The sequence below is a fragment of the Zootermopsis nevadensis genome, unplaced genomic scaffold (genome assembly GCF_977971745.1).
Source record: "Zootermopsis nevadensis isolate Lab colony 2312 unplaced genomic scaffold, Znev_1.0 Znev_ptg000061l, whole genome shotgun sequence".
Lineage (NCBI taxonomy): Eukaryota > Metazoa > Arthropoda > Insecta > Blattodea > Termopsidae > Zootermopsis > Zootermopsis nevadensis.
The window spans coordinates 13373775-13393763 of record NW_028259192.1 but is presented as its reverse complement, the minus strand read 5'-3'; the positions used below and the strand labels follow the sequence as shown (position 1 = coordinate 13393763).

Here is a 19989-nt window from a genome sequence, read left to right as displayed (position 1 = left end):
TGAAGCAGATAAGATACTTCGGCCTTTTGTACTTGTATGTTGTGGGAACATACTGCCATACTTGATTTAATATTTTGGTCTGGTTCCTCTATTCATGGGCAAGGAATTTATGAATTAGAGGATGGGGAGTACAGGTCCCTGTGCAACATAATCGTGAGTCATCCATGGGAATCCAGGCATTTATTCTGAATAGGAAGTCCTTTGATATGGCTGGGAACAGCATGTATTGACAAATATCTTGCAATTTCTTGTCTCTAGGTTTCCATGGCTAGTGTTCAGTATGTAGCTGAATATGTTAAATTATATATCCTGGAATTTGGGAGAATTTTATTGTGACAATGTTCATACTTATAGGTCCTTTCTTGAGCATCGCTGTTTTATGATGCACTTTGACACTGGGCAGAACAATTCTGAGAATTGTACTTCTTGTATTTTGGGCAAGGGATAGAAATGTGTACAATTGCAAGCTACTTGACAGTGGGTAGGAAGGTAGTCACATGTATCTACTTGGTGACTTTATTTAAATTACACAAGCACAGAGTTGTTTATTTAATCATTACAAGAACTTCTTTCTTAAATGGTTTAATTACTCTCTACAGCTACTACATACTTCAGACCCCCTAACCACAAGCCCTTCTATCCAGTGTGCTGGGACAGAGGAGCCTGTGACCTAACACAGAATTGAAAACTTAACAACCAGAAAGGCAGGCAGTACTCTTCACAATTAATTGCATTCACAGTCTGTCTTATCATATAGATACTGGAAATAATTTGTAAAATATCTAGTGTTCTCTTTGGTTAACTTTGTTCATTCACATAATCTAAAATGTCAGTTAAGTAAACAAGGATAACAGGATCAGAATTTGTATTATTTAAGATTCCTTCAGTGAAGCCACAAACATAAACAATTATAATTTATTATTGTCAGTAGAGGTCTCCCAACAAGTCATGACATAAGTCTGCCTCTTGCACTACTGTTGCTTATCGACAGAAGCAAGAACAAGAAGAGATTTGCTGTGCACAGGTATGTGTGTTGGGGGGGGGGGGGGGATATTAAAAAACATCTAGCAGAAGAATGAGATTTGGATTATATAGTGCCACAGATCAGACTTTGCAAACTCAACTGTATGATCTGAAATGGATCCCTTGTACATTTCCAACCATACTCATACCACAAGTCACTGGGGAACCTCTACCATTAATGTGTATGTGTTAACTGCATTAAATGGGCATATATAACATATTAAAACTGTCATCTCTCATAGTGTTCATACATATTATGAATAAACAACATGTAATAATTTATAGAAAGAATTTATAATGCATAAGAAGAATGGATTAAATGTAATGTCACAATCAAAAACAGTTCTTATTCAAAATATATGTCAAACTCATCTCTGAATATGTGGTTCTAAAGAGAGCTTCACCAATTTATACTTTACTTGTTTGTTCTCATAATTTTATACTACACAAAAATATTCAGATAATTGTGTGTAACTTTTATTACTCTAACAACACATAAACTCTTCAGAAACTAAATTTAAGGCTTGGTGGTCTGTTGATAAAAAGATACAGGTGAAACATTTCACAAAAGAAGGAAATGAAAAAATATGTTGTGTCAAGAAATAATTCCATTTTTTCTCATAAGACAAGCAAGGTGGGAACTGGCCTATATATTAATACTACTATACAGGGAGATACAAATTGGAATATACTTGGTATAGAGAAACCACTAAAATTACTTTGTAACAATCCTTAGCAAAAGCAGTGACAGCACCCCTTCTTTATCCTGTCTCTATGTTACCTAGTACCTTTCACTTTAACAGTTAAAATGGGATGGAATCAGTGTTCAGACGTTTGATGTGAAATCACAGCCATCATTGATTGTTGATATTCTTTACAGAACTATTACAAATTAATATAAAACCAAACATTCTAATTAAACTTCCTTATTCAAGCTCTGCAATTAACTGTTGATCAAATATTGTATTCACATATTACAACAATAATCTGAAACAAAGGAACATAATTCTACCACATAAACGTTTGAAAAGTCATAAAGAAGTGAGCAGTTGCAGTGCATCTTAAATGTTACATCAGGATATAAAAATATAGGTAACTTACTAAAGTTAATTTACTTTTATGCGAAACATGAAGGTATATTCAGTAGGATTTGAGGATCTCACGGCGGCGAGTATGAAGATAGCTGTCTTCTAGGTTGTAGCTCTGTGAATAAGCTGTGCACTTACTCATCACCCTGATGACAGAAGCAGCAAGGACCTCTGAAATGTAGGTAAAATTCTACCAGGCTACAACCCACAATAAAGCCATCAAGGTATATTGATTTTGGCTGTTCATTAATGTTATTTTTATACCTAATTCTTTTGTATGAAAAAATACAAGCGTTTGGTACAGGTTGTTAAATTAAGAATTTGAAATTATTATTCAATAAAACACACAAATGTGTTTATACAAATAAAACTTGAAAAAATACATTATTATTATTGCATTATTCATATCTTAATTTTTAAAATCATGCCACAAAGGAATTTTTGAACTCCAGGTTATTTCAGGAGGAAGAGCAATTTTAATTCTTTTTCCAACAAGTAATTTTATTTGTAATGTCCAATTGCCACACTTCAGGTACTGCTTTAAAGTCTTACAGCCTTTAATTTCACTGCAAACAAAATGCTGCATTCTTAAATTTGGCATTTCCACTATTGCATTAGTTAACCAAAGAGAACAAGAATGAAGAAATGTCAACTAAAATGCTGGAGTTCACTGGGAACTTAGCATATAAACAGGTGACTTGAAGTACACTAGAACTTTCAAATCTGACATATCACCAGTCTCTTAGAAAACTTACTTTAATAATAACCTTTATACATCTGATATTATTTACACTTTAGACAACAAAGACACTGAATTCACACTCGTAGATTAGAACAACACAAGGCAACAATACGAGCTTTTTCAAAGCTCCACAGTTTATCTTTTAAACATCTTTAATAAGACATGCCAGAATGTCTTGTAAATTCAAGTTTCTGAGATTTAGAGTCACCAAAGACTTTATTTCTCTCTTAAGAGACCTAGCACCATGTATATTTTCACTTTCATTTACATACCGACTTAAGCCCATATAATTCTAAATGGCTGCTACACCTGTCTTGAAGCAGAACCATACACTCAGAAAATAAGAAACTCTTGCCAAACAACTACTGCAACAATTATTACGTATTTTCAAAATCTAAAATTTCCAAATACATTATAAAAATCTGCAATATATAATATTCAAAGTCTAGTGTCATGAAAATGTTTCTTTTACACTTATAGAAATAATTTGCAAAAGGCGCAGTATGCTTACTGAAGAGAAACAATGATTTCAACCATTAGGAGTAAACCCTAAAATTACTTTACAATACTGACGATAATTGAAACATACAATGATGCACACTGAAAGGATTTGTTTTTCCTGAAACACATCATTCTACTAGTTTTCATTAAAAAATCTTTCTTCTTTCTTTGTACTTGACCTATTTTAATTTACAATACCTGCCTAGGTCAGGGAATATATATGGTAATCATCTCAGAAAGGGTTCATCCCTTTTAATACTCTTGCCTGACCCTTTCTTGTATTCCCACCTTTATGAAAGTTTAAAAAATTAAAAGTCACAAAAAGCTAATCTTACTCTTCACACAGTGTACTAATACATCATTCAAAATTAAGTGATCTAAAAAAAGAGGAACATCTTTATAATTACACCTGTATTATACTGGTAACTTGTGGACTGATTTGAGAATTGGAATCTTCTTGTATTTTTATTTAGTTACTATTGCAAAAAACACTTAATTATAAGGTGATAATAATTATAATATTAAGTAATGAATATATTATGTCAGTTACATTGCACTATGGTAAATATCTCATCGGAGGGAAGAGGCAATCTTCGATTAACCATTGCAACTCAGAAACCTAAGCTAGATGGTTCTTAGTTCAACCATTGACTTCAGTTGTTCAGTCGAGTTTAACGATGTTGTAAAACATCTTCCGGTAACTTCTGTTAAGGCAGTATAAGGATACTTTGGTTGCGAAAAAATCGCTATGGTAACAGCTTTTAGGAATTACTTGTTGCTTCTCCAATTTCAAATCAGAAACATCTATACATTGCATTTTCCTTTCTTTTTACTGTGTTGACCATATTATACATATGAACTGGTATAAGGTGTCAAGCTGCATGTTTGCCATATACTGTACATCTTCTTTCAGAATAAACACTCCTTACCTTAGTACATACTTATCTTTTTATATCTATCCTAAACTTAGTCTCACTTTAGCCTTAGACATCTTTTAGCCTAGCAGCGGCTAAAATGCTAGGCTGCAAGTAGTTCACCTGTTTGCACATTGTGCATTGATACTCATCAATAACTCGGCCCACGACATTCCACTTGTACCCAGTCATTTTCCTCCAACAGAAATGGTAATGGTAACTGATTCATCCTCTCATGCTGGAACCTTCTTGAGACACATTTAACCGATAATCTATATACTTCAATCGAAACATACTTGGAGAAAACACTCTGTAACCTTCTTGCATTTTTAGGCAGCCCAATCACATCTTGGTAGATATTTCTACAAACCTTTCTTAGAAGCATGAATGGGATGGCCTGTATGTCTAAGTAATTGCCATGTATTCCCATTGATCACAGTGTATGATCACCGTGCGGTCAAAATCCCATTCTGCCGCCTTCGATTGTCACAGTTCCATCTTGACCATTGGTAGGTGTCGCTACCGAGTAAATCGATGTACTATCTCTGGATTGCAGAATTCAGCAGGAACGGAACATAGAACATTTTGCTATCCAGAAGTAACGCAGCTGCTGACTGAACCTAAGATTAAATGTATGTTAGAACAGTATTAACTTCATCACTTAATCAATAGATTTTCCCCTTCATCATTTTCAGTTCTTTATAATTACACCTGTATTATACTGGTGACTTGTGGACTGATTTGAAAATTGGAATCATCTTGTATTTTCATTTAGTTACTATTGCAAAAAACACTTACACTACAAAACTGAACCAACACTGTCGTCTAAACACAGAGTCAGGAAGCAAGAGAGTTGCACTTATAGCATGGCCTTGAAGCTCCTAATTCTATGAAGCACAGTATAAGTGCATTGAGCTCTGAGAAGTTTTCTGATGCTGTTTATATCTTTTAATAGCTTCCTTTCTATGTCGTTTGTTCTAAGGCCATATACATGAACCAAAAGACTAATTATGTTATAAGGTTCCCAAGCTCATTCAACTTTGAAAAACTAATAGAGACAAGTTTTCAAATGTTGTTTAAAGATGCATACATATTCTCAATGCATTCTTCAGGCATCATTATATGTGCATGGACTAAAAGAATAATATAATTTTGAAATTAAGCTACTTCATAGCTGCTCAGGCCATCCTAAAGAGCATGCAACTATTTGTCTCAGAGGGGAACTTACTGCAAATTTACCACTTAATCAACGATCTATGAAGAGATTAAATATAATGAAGGCTGCTTTTTAATCCTTATCCAATGGAAATCACCATCACACATACTGCTGTTTTTTTCCTATTATGAAATTATCACTTCAGTATTCAACAATCTGAATTACAGTTTTGTCAGAAAAGTAGTGGTCAGATTAATTCAATAAACTGAATCAGTCTCAAAAGTGTGACACATTTAGTATGTGTTCTGTGAATTATAAACTAACATTGTAAATTACAATAAGTTATCAATAGGACTACTTTACCATACCTCAGGCAGTCGGACTAGCAATTCATGGAAGCGGGTGGGTTGTTGAGGGAAGTTGTGCTCCTCAAAACTTCTAAGACAAGTCATGTACCGGTCTTGAATAGTTTCAAGTTCACTTGAATCACCTCGACCTGGGAAGAAAAAAAAAAGAAAGAAAGAAAGGGAAAAAGAAAAGAAAAAAGTGCTGCCTAATGAAGAGCTCACTTTATCATTACGTCAGTTTTTGTAAGACTGAAATATTCCTTCATACAAAATAATTTATCGGAAGAGGGAAGTTGATTGTAAGAGCCTAAAGCTTAGGTCATATTTTGTCAAACCACAAAACTATGAACCTGATTATTTTTATAATGCTGAAATTAAAGTTACTGTCTTGCACTGTTGAACTTCTAATTTCTTAAGGACCATTTACTTCTGAGACAAAGAAAAGAGTATGCAGTGTATGAAAATAATACCACAAGCTTATACAGAGAAAAGAATTCCAGAGATCTGTTAGCTATATACAAGATGATATTTCAGTGCCAAAAGTCCACATTTTTAGCCTTAAACACACTTTTGCTATGTAAGGAATGAGGATTCCACTCCACATTTATGCTTCCAGTATTCAGGACACAATATGTTGATAAGCTGAAATATTGCACAGAACTTGTCACTGTAAGCATAAAATCAGCATTCCTTGCACCATAGAAAGTCAGTTGTGCTAAGTGATACCAGCATACACAGAAAAACTAAATATTAAAATGTTACCTTACATATCTTTATTTCCATAACTGATCGCTGTAGTTTTAATGTTTATCAGAATGGAAAGAAATTTAATGTGCAAAAATCACCTTGGTTAAGCATGGCAATGACTTTCAGGCACACATACTCTTCCATGCGAAGTTTTATCCTGCGGAACATGAGTGTCACATGCGTTATCTTCTCTATCATCTGCCCCACATCCTGTCGCAGTTGATCAATCGAGATCGGTCGCCCCATCATTGATGTAAGGCATGTCTGAAGTGTTACAAGGTTATTGGAGACCTGCAACACAATCAACAGCGATGATATGACAGTCCTGTTTTTTCAAATGATATAGTATTTTTTTTAATTATGAGAATAAAATGTGAAATTTTGTAGCTGTCATGAAGATAATTCTCATTCTTTGTACAGCAGTTACAGAGACCCAGATGTCATGACCATAATAAAATTCTGTTTTAATATTCCTCTCTGTATAGAGAGGCTTGGGGAAAGTAAATTAAAAATTATATAAACTGGTATCTCTTTCTATGTTCACTTTGCACTGGAACATATTTCAACTACCTGCCAGCTGTCAGACATGACTTTAAAGTTTGTGATTTTATCATACATATTAGTTACATAACTTGATAGTATTTTATGGTCTTCTTCCAAACTAAATTAAATTTCCCTAGCTTCAGTGGTTCATACATTTCTACTATTAAACAGAACAGTAAATGCAGACTTCAAGCAGCTGTCATGTTACTGAACTAAAAGATAAGGAAGAAAATTAAAAGTAAAGTTGTCCCACTTTTGCCATTTAGATGCTTGGTGGTGGTGGGGGGAAGAGGGTTATAGCTCTTGTTCATTCTTGACCTCGGCATTAGAGATAGGGGTAAGTGATCAGCTTCATGCCCCAGCTGTGCTTTGCGAAAAAAATATAATAAGAAATGTTTAATCTTGAAACTACAATAAATAATAAAACTGCCCTTATGTGCTATCTTACTTTATTTGTATTTATTTGATTTCTTTTGAAATTTCTTTTTGATCCTAAATCTCCTCTGCTCCTCCCCCAAGTAGAGAATAGTTTCATATCCACAGGTCTGTGGAGCTAATCACAGATTTATACATGTCATCATTAAAAGCACTTCACTTCAATTAGTAACTGAAACTGAAAAGGAAGCATTTATGGGCCCATGTTCATATGAATTTTATGAACTGTTTTGCTGTGTAGAACCTATCTCAAAGCTTGTACAGGCTTTTCAGATGCATCCTGTATATTGACAGCTAATGCATACGAGGTGCGATCGGAAAGTTTTCAGACTGTGTCAATAGCGGGCGAACCGGATGTAGTACGAGCTTCTGCCGCTAGGGGGTGCGGCCTACATTCATAGTGAATCAGTGTGCCAGCCGGCATCATCGAATTAGCATTTGTTTCTTAGTTACGGGCGTTTTGGTAGTGCATTACACCGACCCTCCTGCGATTTCGGAATGGCGTGTACATCAAATTTTGCCAAAGACTCGCCAAAACGGCTACGGAAACCTATGAAATGCTAAAGCAAGCATTTGGGGAGTCCGCAATGGGTCGTGCACAAACTTTTGTGTGGCATTCACGTTTTAAAAATGGCCGAACCTGTCGATGATGACGAGCGTTCTGGACCACCATCTTCGAGCACAACGCCCGAAAATGTTACGAAGATTCGGCAGGCCATTCACGAAGATCGACGTCGTACCATCAACGACTTGTGCGACATTGTTGGGATAGGCTATGGGACCTGTCAGCTGATTCTAAAGGAAGAACTCCACATGCGACGCATCATGACAACGCGCCAGCGCACACCGCCCTCAAAGTTCGGCAGTTTTTGGCCTCAAACACCATGGCCATCATCCCGCACCTTCCTTATTCGCTGTGTGACTTTTCCTCTTCCCAAAAATGAAAATTCAGCTAAAGGGAAGGAGATTTGAGACGATAGAAGAGATTCAGGCAGAATCGCAGATGGTGCTTGACAGGCTGACAAAGAAAGATTTCCAGGGATGCTTCCAGGCTTGGCAGCGGCACTGGGATCGTTGTGTTCACTCCCAGGGGAACTACTTCGAGGGTGATGGATGAATTTAATACCTGAGATAAGTGTACGGGTTTTTATAGGCGCAGTCTAGAAACTTTCCGATCGCACCTCGTATATCCATGAATGAATTATATGAACTCCCTTTGGTTGGAATACAATTTCTTATTCCAACACATAGTCATCAGGCTGTTGAATCTTACCTCTTGTGTGAAGTCTGCCTCAGTCCCATCACTGCTGGTACTACCTAATTTGTGCGCTCCATGGATGGCCTGATATGCTGATGTAGTTAACACCAGCAGTTCATGCCACTTGTGCGTTAGCAATCTTGTATGAACCTGGCCAAAAATGCATGTAATATTAAATTAAGTCCATCCATTAATGTCACTAAGTAATATAAAAATCTTTCTTGAAGTAAGAAGTTCCATTATGCTGTTGTGTTGAAGTACTTGTATTAATGATTTACTGGGGAATAATTCAAACATTTAATATTGTTATTTGTCACCTCTCTTGTTTTGGGCTGGAGATGCAAGCAGTGACAAAAATAATTATTCCACCAAATGACAGCGAGGTGGTTATGTCAAAAGGCAATAATAACATTTCAAGAGTGAATGAATGAAGTTTATCATGCATTCATGTCATTAAGTAACATCAGATTCTTAAAAAATTGCTTACTGTATCCAAAAAGCAAGCTTTAGAGATTTCAAATATGTATAAAAATGTAACATAATTTTATATATGTACAAATCATTGATATACCACTGTAATACAGTCACAAACACTAAGGTTTAGAGATCACAGCAACATTCCAATTTAGCTGTTTAACTGTGATGTAAATTAAATTACCACCTTGCTAAAGCTTAACTTTCTTATCTTTAACTTGTGAGAAATCAAAGAACATGGTTATATGCAAGCTGACTGAAAATACATTAGAGATTTTTCACCTTATATCAGTCGGAAAGGTTTGTTGGAATGATTATTTTCATATCCCTCTTTATTCCTTTCCATTTCCCCTTTTGTATCTCTATCTCCTTCCACCATTTCTCCCTCCCATCTTCATGTAAAATAGAAGAGGTTAGAAACCCTAGATGTTTGGTCCCCTGGTTGAGCTAGCCTCAAACCTGGAGCATAACCAAGGGCCCAACAGCTAGGGTTTCTGTTATTTCCTTTTTTACCTGAAGCTTGAATGTTTTACCTCTATTTGTAATTTAGATGAATCCCGCGCCATAGCCGCGCGGTCTGAGGCATCATGATACAGAATGCGCGCTGGTTCGAGTCTCGGGGAAAGAAATTTCTCATGAGCTTTCGACCAGTGTATGGGACTGGTGCCAACCCAGCATCGTGAGGAAATTGGGGAGCTACAATGAATAGCGTAATCCGATCAGGAAAGCTAACAATGGCTGGGGATTCGTCCTGCTGACCACACGTCACCCTGGTTGGATGATCGTTCGCCTCTGCTTAGGTATGTGAACGTGAGGCCAGCAGTCAAGCTAGTCAGCTTTGGCTCTCTGGAGCTATTACGCCACATTTTTTTTTTTTTAAATTTAGATGATGAAAAAAATTATAACACGCCATAGTAACAAACTTTCAGAGTTCATCCAAAATGTTTTTGCCACCTAGTATCAACACTGAAAATGTTTATGCCTCAGGAAGAGCATCACACGCAGTCACAAATAATATATAAAAAATGTCAGGGTGATAACTCATGAGGATGACATGGGCACTGCATGTAACAGAAATGTAAAGGTAGTGATTTTCTCTATTCATCTGAATTTTAATCCTGAAATATTTACCTCAACAGGTAGCTCCAAGTAGAAGGGTAACCTTTTTGTCCATTGTACCAGCTTGTAAACTATGGAGTCACCAATCTGGCACAGTTTATCTGAGAGGTCAGACTTGTGGTCCAGCAATTCATCCAGGTTCTATAACATTAGAAAGTGAATTGAGATTGTTGGAAAGAAAAGGATTTAGGAATAAGATGGATAGCTTCATCTGCCTTCAATAAACAGACTTAACACTTCTGTAAGATCATGGAGTCCATTTATAGCATTTACTGTGAACAGAACAAGGTAATTAAAAATGTGCAATTTATCACTTTCATGCAGTTGATTTGTTTTGGCATTAAATGAACATCATAGTCAATGATGTAACGAAGATAATAACAGTACATTTGAAAATTATGTTCACGTATGTCCATTTTAGGATGATGATGGCTCATGATGAAAAGAAAAGTGAAAATAATTATATCCACTGCAAATTTAAAGCCATGTTCTAAAGAATGAATACACTATAAATGTATGCACAAATATTTTCACCAAAAATATAGAAAAATATTGAAATGTCAAGTTAAAAAAATTGGTTATAGTTCACTAATTTTTATACAGTTGTTGTGTAAAATCTTGTTCTTAGTTTATAAAAAAAAGGTAAGGGACAGATAATAAAAACATGACAATGGAATGATGATGGATGACACTAGATATTTTTTACATTGTGAGATTTCTTTGTGAGTTCATTAGACATTAAACAAATGTTATTATCATAACTGTTCAGTGTCAAGAAAATTAAAAAAACACAATGATCAGAAGTAGATTATGAAAGTTACCATTGAATGATGAACCAACTGGTAAAAGAAATAGGAAGTCATCCCAGACAGAGACGGAAAGATCAATTCGTCAGACTCACTGCTGTGAAAACCTCAAATGATACTTACAAGACCAGTTATTCTTCTTCGAGATGACGGAACGATGCATAAACTTAAAATCTAACTATGAGTACTTCAAGAAGAAGAATAATGATCCAATAAGATTACCCTTAATGTAGCTATGTCCTGGAATTCATCGCAGTCTATAAGAGTTTGAATCATGGTCAGTGTTGCTTCAATTGGAAACGCCCGATCCCGTGATGAGCTCACAGCATTATCCAGTCGCTGACGCAAATGTACCACCTTGTGAGAAAATCACATTTATCATTAGTTGTGAATTCCTTTGAAACTAGAATATAGCTGTTGTTTTGCAGTTGTCATCAGCATATGTGGAATACTGTCTATCTGAGGGCTATTAAGACACGTATGCAAAGAGTAATAGGGAATACAGGAATATAAAAACAACTAACCTCCAACTATTAGTGAAGTCTAAGGAAGAAGCCTTATATATCAGTGCATGCAGCGCTTTAACGCCATTCTCAGTTTGTTAAACGGAAAGGGGCAAAATTGGAACCACCAGAAATCCATATTTGTGTTTGTCTGATAACAATAACTGGTAAACCATTTTAGTGGAACTGTTATGATGGTATGTAAATATGAAATACTTTTATATTGAGAATAAGAGGAACATCTAAAGCCATGTTTGACATCTTTTATGTAGCAGGAGGCTAGTTACCCATGCATGTGTGCGCAAAGAAAAACAGTGATCCAAATAAAGGATTGATATAAAATATGTTGCAATGTTGTTTAGTCTATTCTGTTTATTATTTTTGGGAACCTTATGTCAGAATTTTTTCTTCACCATATTGATAAAAGTGCACATGTTGGGTTTTCCTAGTTTTTTTTGCAGGTATTTACAGAACGTGATGAACATTATGCATGAATCAGCGCCATCACCCTCTTCACATTTTCTCTCTTCTCTTCATCGTCTATGGTCAAGCTTGACCGTCGTGACCCAAATGAATCGTGATTCTTCTCCAGCGCTCGCGGTCCTGTGCTATGAGGACTGCGTTGGCGATCGGCTTATTTGTCAATTGTGCGACCTGATCTATCCATCTAGAAGGGCAACGTCCGCGACTTCTTTTGCCCACGATTTTCCCCAGAATGACGTCTTTTCAATGCTGGACGCGTCACGTCGGATAATGTGCCCAAAGAACTGTAGTACCCGTTTTGCGCAGATTTCACTAAGTCTTGCGCCAGGCTTCACCTCTTCCAGAACGGAGACGTTAGTGCGGCGTGCCGTCCACGGGATTCTCAGCATCCTCCTCCAGATCCACATCTCAAAGGCATCAATGCGCTTTCGATCGATCGCTTTCATCGTCCAAGTCTCGACCCCATATAGAGCCACCGGAAACACGAGCGTCCTCACCAGCTTCATTTTCAAGCGCAAGGAGACCTTTTTGTTACATGTGAATCTCCATAACCTCGTCATCACCGTCTTCGACATGTTAAGTGTCTTCTGATTTCCGAGCTTGAGCCTCCAGAAGCCTCAATCAGCGAACCCAGGTATGCGAACTGTTCCACGTTCTCGAAAACCCCAAGTGATGGCGATGTCACATTTTCAAAAATTCAATTTATTTCCCAAAATGTACCTAAATTATGTATTTATTCATTCATAATATTTTTCTTCCCTCTGACACACATTTTTCAAGATACATGTTAACATATTTTATAGGCATGCTATAATTCAATAATTTTATTACCTCTCTCTGTGGGATATTCAGTTAAAAACAACTCTGAAGTTTATTAATCACAAAATTAGAATTGGAACTCTAGTGTCTATTTCTATACATTGCATGCACTTAGAAATAAATTATATTATAATCCTTTTCTTCTTTCAGTTCTGAATCAGCCTGCTGATTTTAACGATACTTTACAAGACAATTTAGCAGCACTGCATATTTTACATAACTGCTACACTTTTCTTCCCAATGACGTAATTTATTACACTTGTGCACAATCGATCATTCTCTACTCGGCCAGGCCACACCAAGTGTCATTGGTCTATCACAGCAATTTAACGCCAAAAATTCACAATGGCATAACCCCTGTCTCTTACTTGTGTGTGAAAATGCGAAGGCTAAAATGCTAATCTTCGTATAAACTTGCAAATGCTTCTCGGTGATGTTGCTAACAGTAACTACAGGCTGACAACAGAGCAATTCAGCGATGTACTTCTGTGCATAGTTTGAATCAGTACAGATTCCCACTGCTTTAAATTGTCACGTGTAACTGTACACACATTAGGTTCCAATGATTAATTAGATATCGCCATCAAGCTGAAAGCAAAACATGCCCTGCGCGGACGCCATGTTCTTTCATATTTGAAAATATTTTGTCTACAAGTTTCATATTTCGCAAGATTTGTTACCAGACAAAATCTTTGGGTCCTACATTAAATAGCGCTCATTTCGCTCTCACTTCAGAAGTTTCCTCAGCATCTATGTTGCTATTATTTACAAGAAATACGAAGTAGGACAATGCAGTGACACCTGGTAGCGTGCTTTTCATACAAGGTCATATCAAAATTCGTCTAGTGATTCATGAGTTGTTAAAACGACAGAGACGCGGATATAATAACATCAATGTATGAAGACAGAAATCTTCATACTCACCGCTGTGATAACCTCAAATCTTATACATCACTGTATCTTCATCTATAAATAAGGAAATTAGACTAACGGTAATAAAAGTATAACTATGGCGGGGGCCGGCCAACAAGAGGGTGAGCAACCTAAATCTCCAAACACGACGCTCTGCCCCTACTGCTAAGTTACAGTTATAATGAACTGTACACAACTTGGTTGGAGAAAGTTTTTTTCAAACGAAACATAAACCTTGTTACCACCATAATATAATCGCGTTCACAATGGCGAAGAAAGTAGACGGGCGAAAGTTAGAGAAAGCTCATGTATATAGACGTTTGTTTGGTAACACAATGTAATGACAAAGGTTTCGCTTTCAAGAACAAAACAAGGGCAAGCGAATGCGAAACCGTGACTGAGGTTTGATAAAGCAGTTCTGAGGAAGATCTAATCTCAGTCATAATGCAGAATTGTTTGTGAGGGGTCAACGCTAACGATTTTCCAGACTGAAACTGAAACAATGGGAATCGTAATCTTGTATTCACTGATCTCTGTTAATTGCTGGTGCTAGGTGCGTTTCGAAAAGGACGTAGGGCCTAAATGCGTTTATTCATTATATACGACACCGATACTTCACTTTCGCTGCACCATGGATCTAATACAGTTTTACCTCATTAAGAATTCATCTGACAGAAAACAAAATCTAATAAAGCTGTAAGTATTTAAAAATACGCAAATTTACGCGAAAATCGAAAATTCGAGAAAATCGCAGAAAACTCGCTAGTTTAATAGAAACATCCACTGACTGTAAGACATCAAAAGGCACTTACGAATCTCTTTTGATGTCCACTCGACTTGCGACACACTGCATATTCGGTCAATCAAGCGACTGCTTTTAAAACGCAACCAACGGTGCATTTGTCATATCTTATAAAATTAAACTTCAGAGACGCGAAATATTTCAAAAGTAATTAGGGGCTTGCAGCTTCGGAGTAGGCCTTCAGAAGGTCAAAATGCGTTGATTGGGTGGGTGGGGGGAAGCTTCACTCCCCTCAGTGATCTTAAATTCTTCTCTTACACAAATTTCCCGTCAATGTCATACTGTGCCTTTAAACTAACCACCAGAATCAATTTAAAGTAATGCACTTGTCTCAACTCTACGGAACACAATCCTTTGGGAGAAGCTAATAATGGCTCATCTGGTCAAGAAATTTCCTAATAATTGGAACCTTATAGTTCTGAACAAGGTGAATCTAGTCCACACTCTCACACACTATTTATTTAAAGTAAATATTAATATTATCTTTCCATATACTCCTAGGTCTACCAAGTGGTTCTTCCCCTTCAAATTTTGACTAATTATGTACTCATTTCTCACTTCCACCTGACACGCTACATGTCCCATTCATCTCATTGTCTTTGACTTGATTACCCTAGAATTTTTTGGTGAAGATTATGAATCATCAAGTTTCTCATTTTGTGATTTTGTCTTGCCTGCCCTCCTTTCCTCGTGTTCAAATATTCCCTTCAGCACTGTTCCCAAATATCTTCAGCCACCTACTAGTCTCCTTCATCCAGAGAACTGATGGCTGCTGTGGGAACTCCTTTACAGAGGAAATGGGGCAGGAACAACTAAGAAAGAGTTACCATTTGTGGAAGTGACTTATATTTTAAGAAACAGTATTTCCAAATTGTCAATATGTACTTATAAGGATGAAACTGGTGGAATGAACAGTAGGGAAAATGAAAGAACCCAAGGAAAGCTTCTTCGATCCATCACAAACTTTCTTTCTCATCCAATAACAAATGTACTGACAATGATCCTTAAAAGCGACAACAATAATTGTTTCTCTGCCTTATATAATTCACAATTTGTAACTGCTCTGCCATCTACTTATCCTCTTTTTGGAATGTGTTTGTGCAAAGCAGGTTTTTAAGACTTAGCCAGATCAAATAGGATTTGCGGCACACCAGTTTCCTTCGGGTGGTTTTCCATTTCCACTGTCATTCATTCCACTATTTAGTTAGTCACTAATTATCATCACATCAGTTCTTAACGTACCATCTCTGAGTAACCTGCAAATATATAACCCATTCTTTTTTGCTATAAAGGAAGGACATACACAAATACAATGCCTGAAGAAAAAAGAGAAAGAGCGATGAAGGGAGGAACATGTGCGAGAGAGAAATAAATAAACAAGAAAAAAGCGCTGTCTCACCTCACTGGGGTTGGTGAGAGCGGTTTTCAAAATTGTTCCGTTCACAAGGTGAGGCGGGATTCCATGCTCAGGTGTCATCATCCCCTTTTGTTTCTCCGCCTGACCTTTCACTTGCCCGTTTTTTGGATTCTTCTTGTGCTTCTTGTATTTAACCTTACAAAACACAACAGATACAAAAATGGCAACACTGTGATGAATGAATAATCATCAGTCTGAATTATCTATATTGAGGACCTTGAGAGACGAACATGTTTTTATGCATCCAAGAAAGTATGATTTCTTCTTTTAACTTCTGACAGGTTTTTAAACCGAATTGGTTTTCTTACATAACATTAACAACACCAGAAACTTAAAGGAAGGAAATACTAAGTTCTACATGTCATCTAATTTTACCCAAGATATATTTTTAAATAAGGTTTCATTCTCTGCTACAAAAAGTATGTCTTATGAAATAAACTCATAGCCAGTTTCCTTTCTGGTATTGTCTGGATCCTCAACAATTTGGGTAAGATATTCAGAATGAGATGCAACAGTTTTTAAAAATTTAACCCATAATATATATTATTTACAAAAATAACAGGAAGCAATTTTAGAAGTTAAGACATCTCTACTTAAAAAGCTATTTATTTTGTAAGGAAATACAGTTTCCCAAGTTATGTATACTTCTACTGGAATTAAAATGTGGACCGTGTATACATGACATGGAAATCACGGGTTACACAGAATTGTGAATATTGTCAGACTATGCATGTACATTGCTGCAAATTGTAAGGGAAAAGGTGAGTAGGGTTGATGGCCTTTCAGAGTATTTTATGCAGTCTATGAATAATTAATTCATTGACCAAATGATACTCATGAACTGCCACTCACGTGGTGAAGGTAAACATTCCCAGCCTGTAGCCAGTCACTTTACTAACTGAGCTATCCTAGTTCCTCAGCTACATACATATAATGAAAGAGAAGAATATATTTCATGGTTTGTTGATGTTCCTGAGAGAATAAATAAAGTTTCTCACTGAAGATAAGAATTTTGTCACTTTTATATTATATCACATGCCTGATTTTATTATTGGCGTTGCTTCTTCATGACAGAAATGGGACAAGAAGAACCAGAAAGAGGCTACTTTCGTGGATGAGACTGATAACTAACAAACTGCTGTGGTTATGCTTAATCTTTCTGATATGTACTAACAAAACTGGTGGAATGAATGACAGGGAAATGGTAAAACCCTGAGAATAATTAATCTGTAAATCCACATTTTGTTTCAAATCAGAAGACCAATGTTGACACCGTTACCACCATGAGAACCTATATTTTATTCTGTACAACACTGTCCACCATCAGTTTTCCATTTCAGTGGGCCATTTTCTGAAAAAAAAAGTGAACTGACAGGGAGAAAACAGGGGTTGTATGTAATTTATGTTTTGTAGTAAAATAGATGGCAGGCTCATAAATCATACAACAGAAACCACGAAAAAATTTATAATACAAATTTACCAGTCACTGTTTGGACATGCTATATACACGTCAAGATTTTCTTAATAGCATGTTGCACAAATTAGGAAACTAAAAGTCCAATATGATTGTTTAAAATTCTACCTTTAATAACATGTAGCTACTTGTTTTAGACAAAAAGGTTTTCATTCTTATTATATTCATATTTCAAGTATGTGGTAACAGGTATTTTATATTAATTTCCCATCCTAAAGGGAAACAAACAGCCTTGACTGGATAATATTTAAACACTACTAAATATAGGCAAGCAAGTAAAATATGTGAGTATAAGTTTGTAGTAATACATTTTATTTCTTGGCTCAAAATATGTTGCTGTTGGTGTCTGAACCTGAGCAATTTATGAGCAACTAAAATTAGAGGGAATTCTGTAAGTGGAACATCATTAGTTATGCACCACATAATACTAAAACCACACATAAAGTTACAAAACTTTTGAATCAAAAACACTGTTCTAATATGAATTAACTTCACGATGCTGGGGTTATTTTATCTCAACAATCCTGCTACTGGGATACTGGGAACGACCCATTCTTCAAGTGCCTGAGCACTGCGGGTCCCAACTTGTTCGTTGGCTTGATCTATAGACATTCGGTAGGACTCCTTGGACGAGAGATCGGCCCGTCGCAAGGCCTCTACCTGTACACAGGACAGCACAACACAGACAGAAACATCCATGGCTTGAGTGGGATTCGAACCCACGGTCCCAGCGACCAAGCGGCACAAGGCCCACGCCTCAGACTGCGCGGCCACTGCGGACCCCACGATCCTGCTACAAGCAGAAATATGTCGCAAGAAGCTGGGTGAATGAACTAGACATATCTTGATCTTAGGTTACTGGTAATTATTTTAAATATCCATGACCAAATTTAAACAGTGATTTTATGTTAAAACTATGCCTTTCATTTTGTAACATTATTTTTAAATACGTTTATCTGGTCATCGTGTGAATTTTTGAGGAGGGACCAACTTTACCACCACTCAAATTTTGTATGATGGTACAAATATGAAGCTTTGGTATGAGCCATTTACGTACGTCACAGTGACAACTGGCAAACTGCTGCAGGTTAAGTATGTTATGTTCAGTACATGTATGTAGTCCATGTTGCATAACAATCTACATTTCTGGAAAGGTGCATACATTATTAGGCTTTGTTGGTAACAGCAAATTCTTTTACATTCTTGTAAAAATATTAGAACATACAGCTGAAATGTGCCAAGTACTGTCAGTCCCTATATTTTTGTATGGATATAAGAATAAAATTGAAATGTCCAGAGGACAAGACATTACAAAAGATATTTTTAAGGCAGTTAAACACTGCCCGAACTAAAATATTTGACAAATTTTTAAATATTTATTCAGTTCATAATGTGCAGTGAACTACAGAAAATTGAATGATTCATCTTAAACAATAAAGCCAAACAACTTTAATCATCATGTTACAATATATTATCCCAGTGAAGCAAGGGATATTTCTGACCCATGATGGGAACTGAAATCAAAACATGTACAAAGCATCTCCAAAAGTGACTATGTTTTGCTATCAAGCTTGACATTTCATTAACAAACCAGTTTCAATATCTGGATGCTTCAGTATTTAGGTGAACTGGCTGATATTTTTTACGCCGAAAATAACCTATGGATTCTCTAACACCTACTACCCTAACTATTTTGCATTAATGTAGAATAATTTGTTAATGTAATGAAAAGTGGAATTTTAAGGGAAAAACAGCAAGAAGAAACTTGATACAGTGGAACTGTGTTCATGAAAACATAAAGGGAAGAAAATGGAACATGTCTGACTTTTTAAACTAGAAAAATATGGTATGTATATTACATTAGAAATTAGAGCCTTTATTAGTGCTTATTTTCTGTCCCCTATTTGTACCCAATCCAGTTTGAAATATTCCAAATGTACTAAATATATGGCATGGGACAAATGGAGAGAATGTGTTTAATTTCAGTTCAGGCAATTATCTGTCACTAATTTCAAAATACAATGTGAAAGGTACATAATTAAAAATAAATTGAAGCTCTTTCTACCTATACCTTGTACAAATTATAAACAGCTCCTGAATTTCGGCCTCCTGGCATCCGGTCCTCTCGAACAGCTGCCACAGAAAAATAAATACTGTTATGTAACAATCAATGTGGGGGTCTTCCAGTATAAAGATTGTCCTATAATTTATTTGGTTACATATTTAATATATGAAGCTCAAATGTATGGAATTATATGACTACTTACTTGAATAACAATATTCTGGTTGGTGAGAGTGAGTGATGCTTTAACTCGTGTTATAAACAACACAAAAGAATTCCCCACTGCTCAGGGGATGCTGTAATATGCCAATATAAAGTTCAACATGCCAGTCTTAGTCTGTAAATGCACATTATAAGGACAATC

General features: G+C 36.2%; 1 protein-coding gene across 5 annotated transcripts in view; it reads right to left on the bottom strand.

Moving 5' to 3' along the window:
* Positions 1-500: 500 nt before the first annotated feature.
* Hr4 (nuclear hormone receptor 4) overlaps positions 501-19989 on the bottom strand; it is a 206375-nt gene continuing 186886 nt past the window's right edge. For 4 of the 5 annotated variants that reach the window (XM_087340085.1, XM_087340086.1, XM_087340087.1 and 1 more), the window contains 8 exons: positions 19635-19696; positions 16072-16224; positions 11376-11510; positions 10360-10488; positions 8770-8904; positions 6617-6809; positions 5793-5920; positions 501-4888 (listed from right to left, as the gene is read on the bottom strand). In XM_087340085.1, the coding sequence (XP_087196211.1) occupies positions 4808-4888; positions 5793-5920; positions 6617-6809; positions 8770-8904; positions 10360-10488; positions 11376-11510; positions 16072-16224; positions 19635-19696 (1016 nt within the window). In that variant the 3' untranslated portion in view covers positions 501-4807. The remainder of the gene's footprint in view (positions 4889-5792; positions 5921-6616; positions 6810-8769; positions 8905-10359; positions 10489-11375; positions 11511-16071; positions 16225-19634; positions 19697-19989) is intronic. The other variant, XM_087340088.1, reaches the window with a different exon arrangement.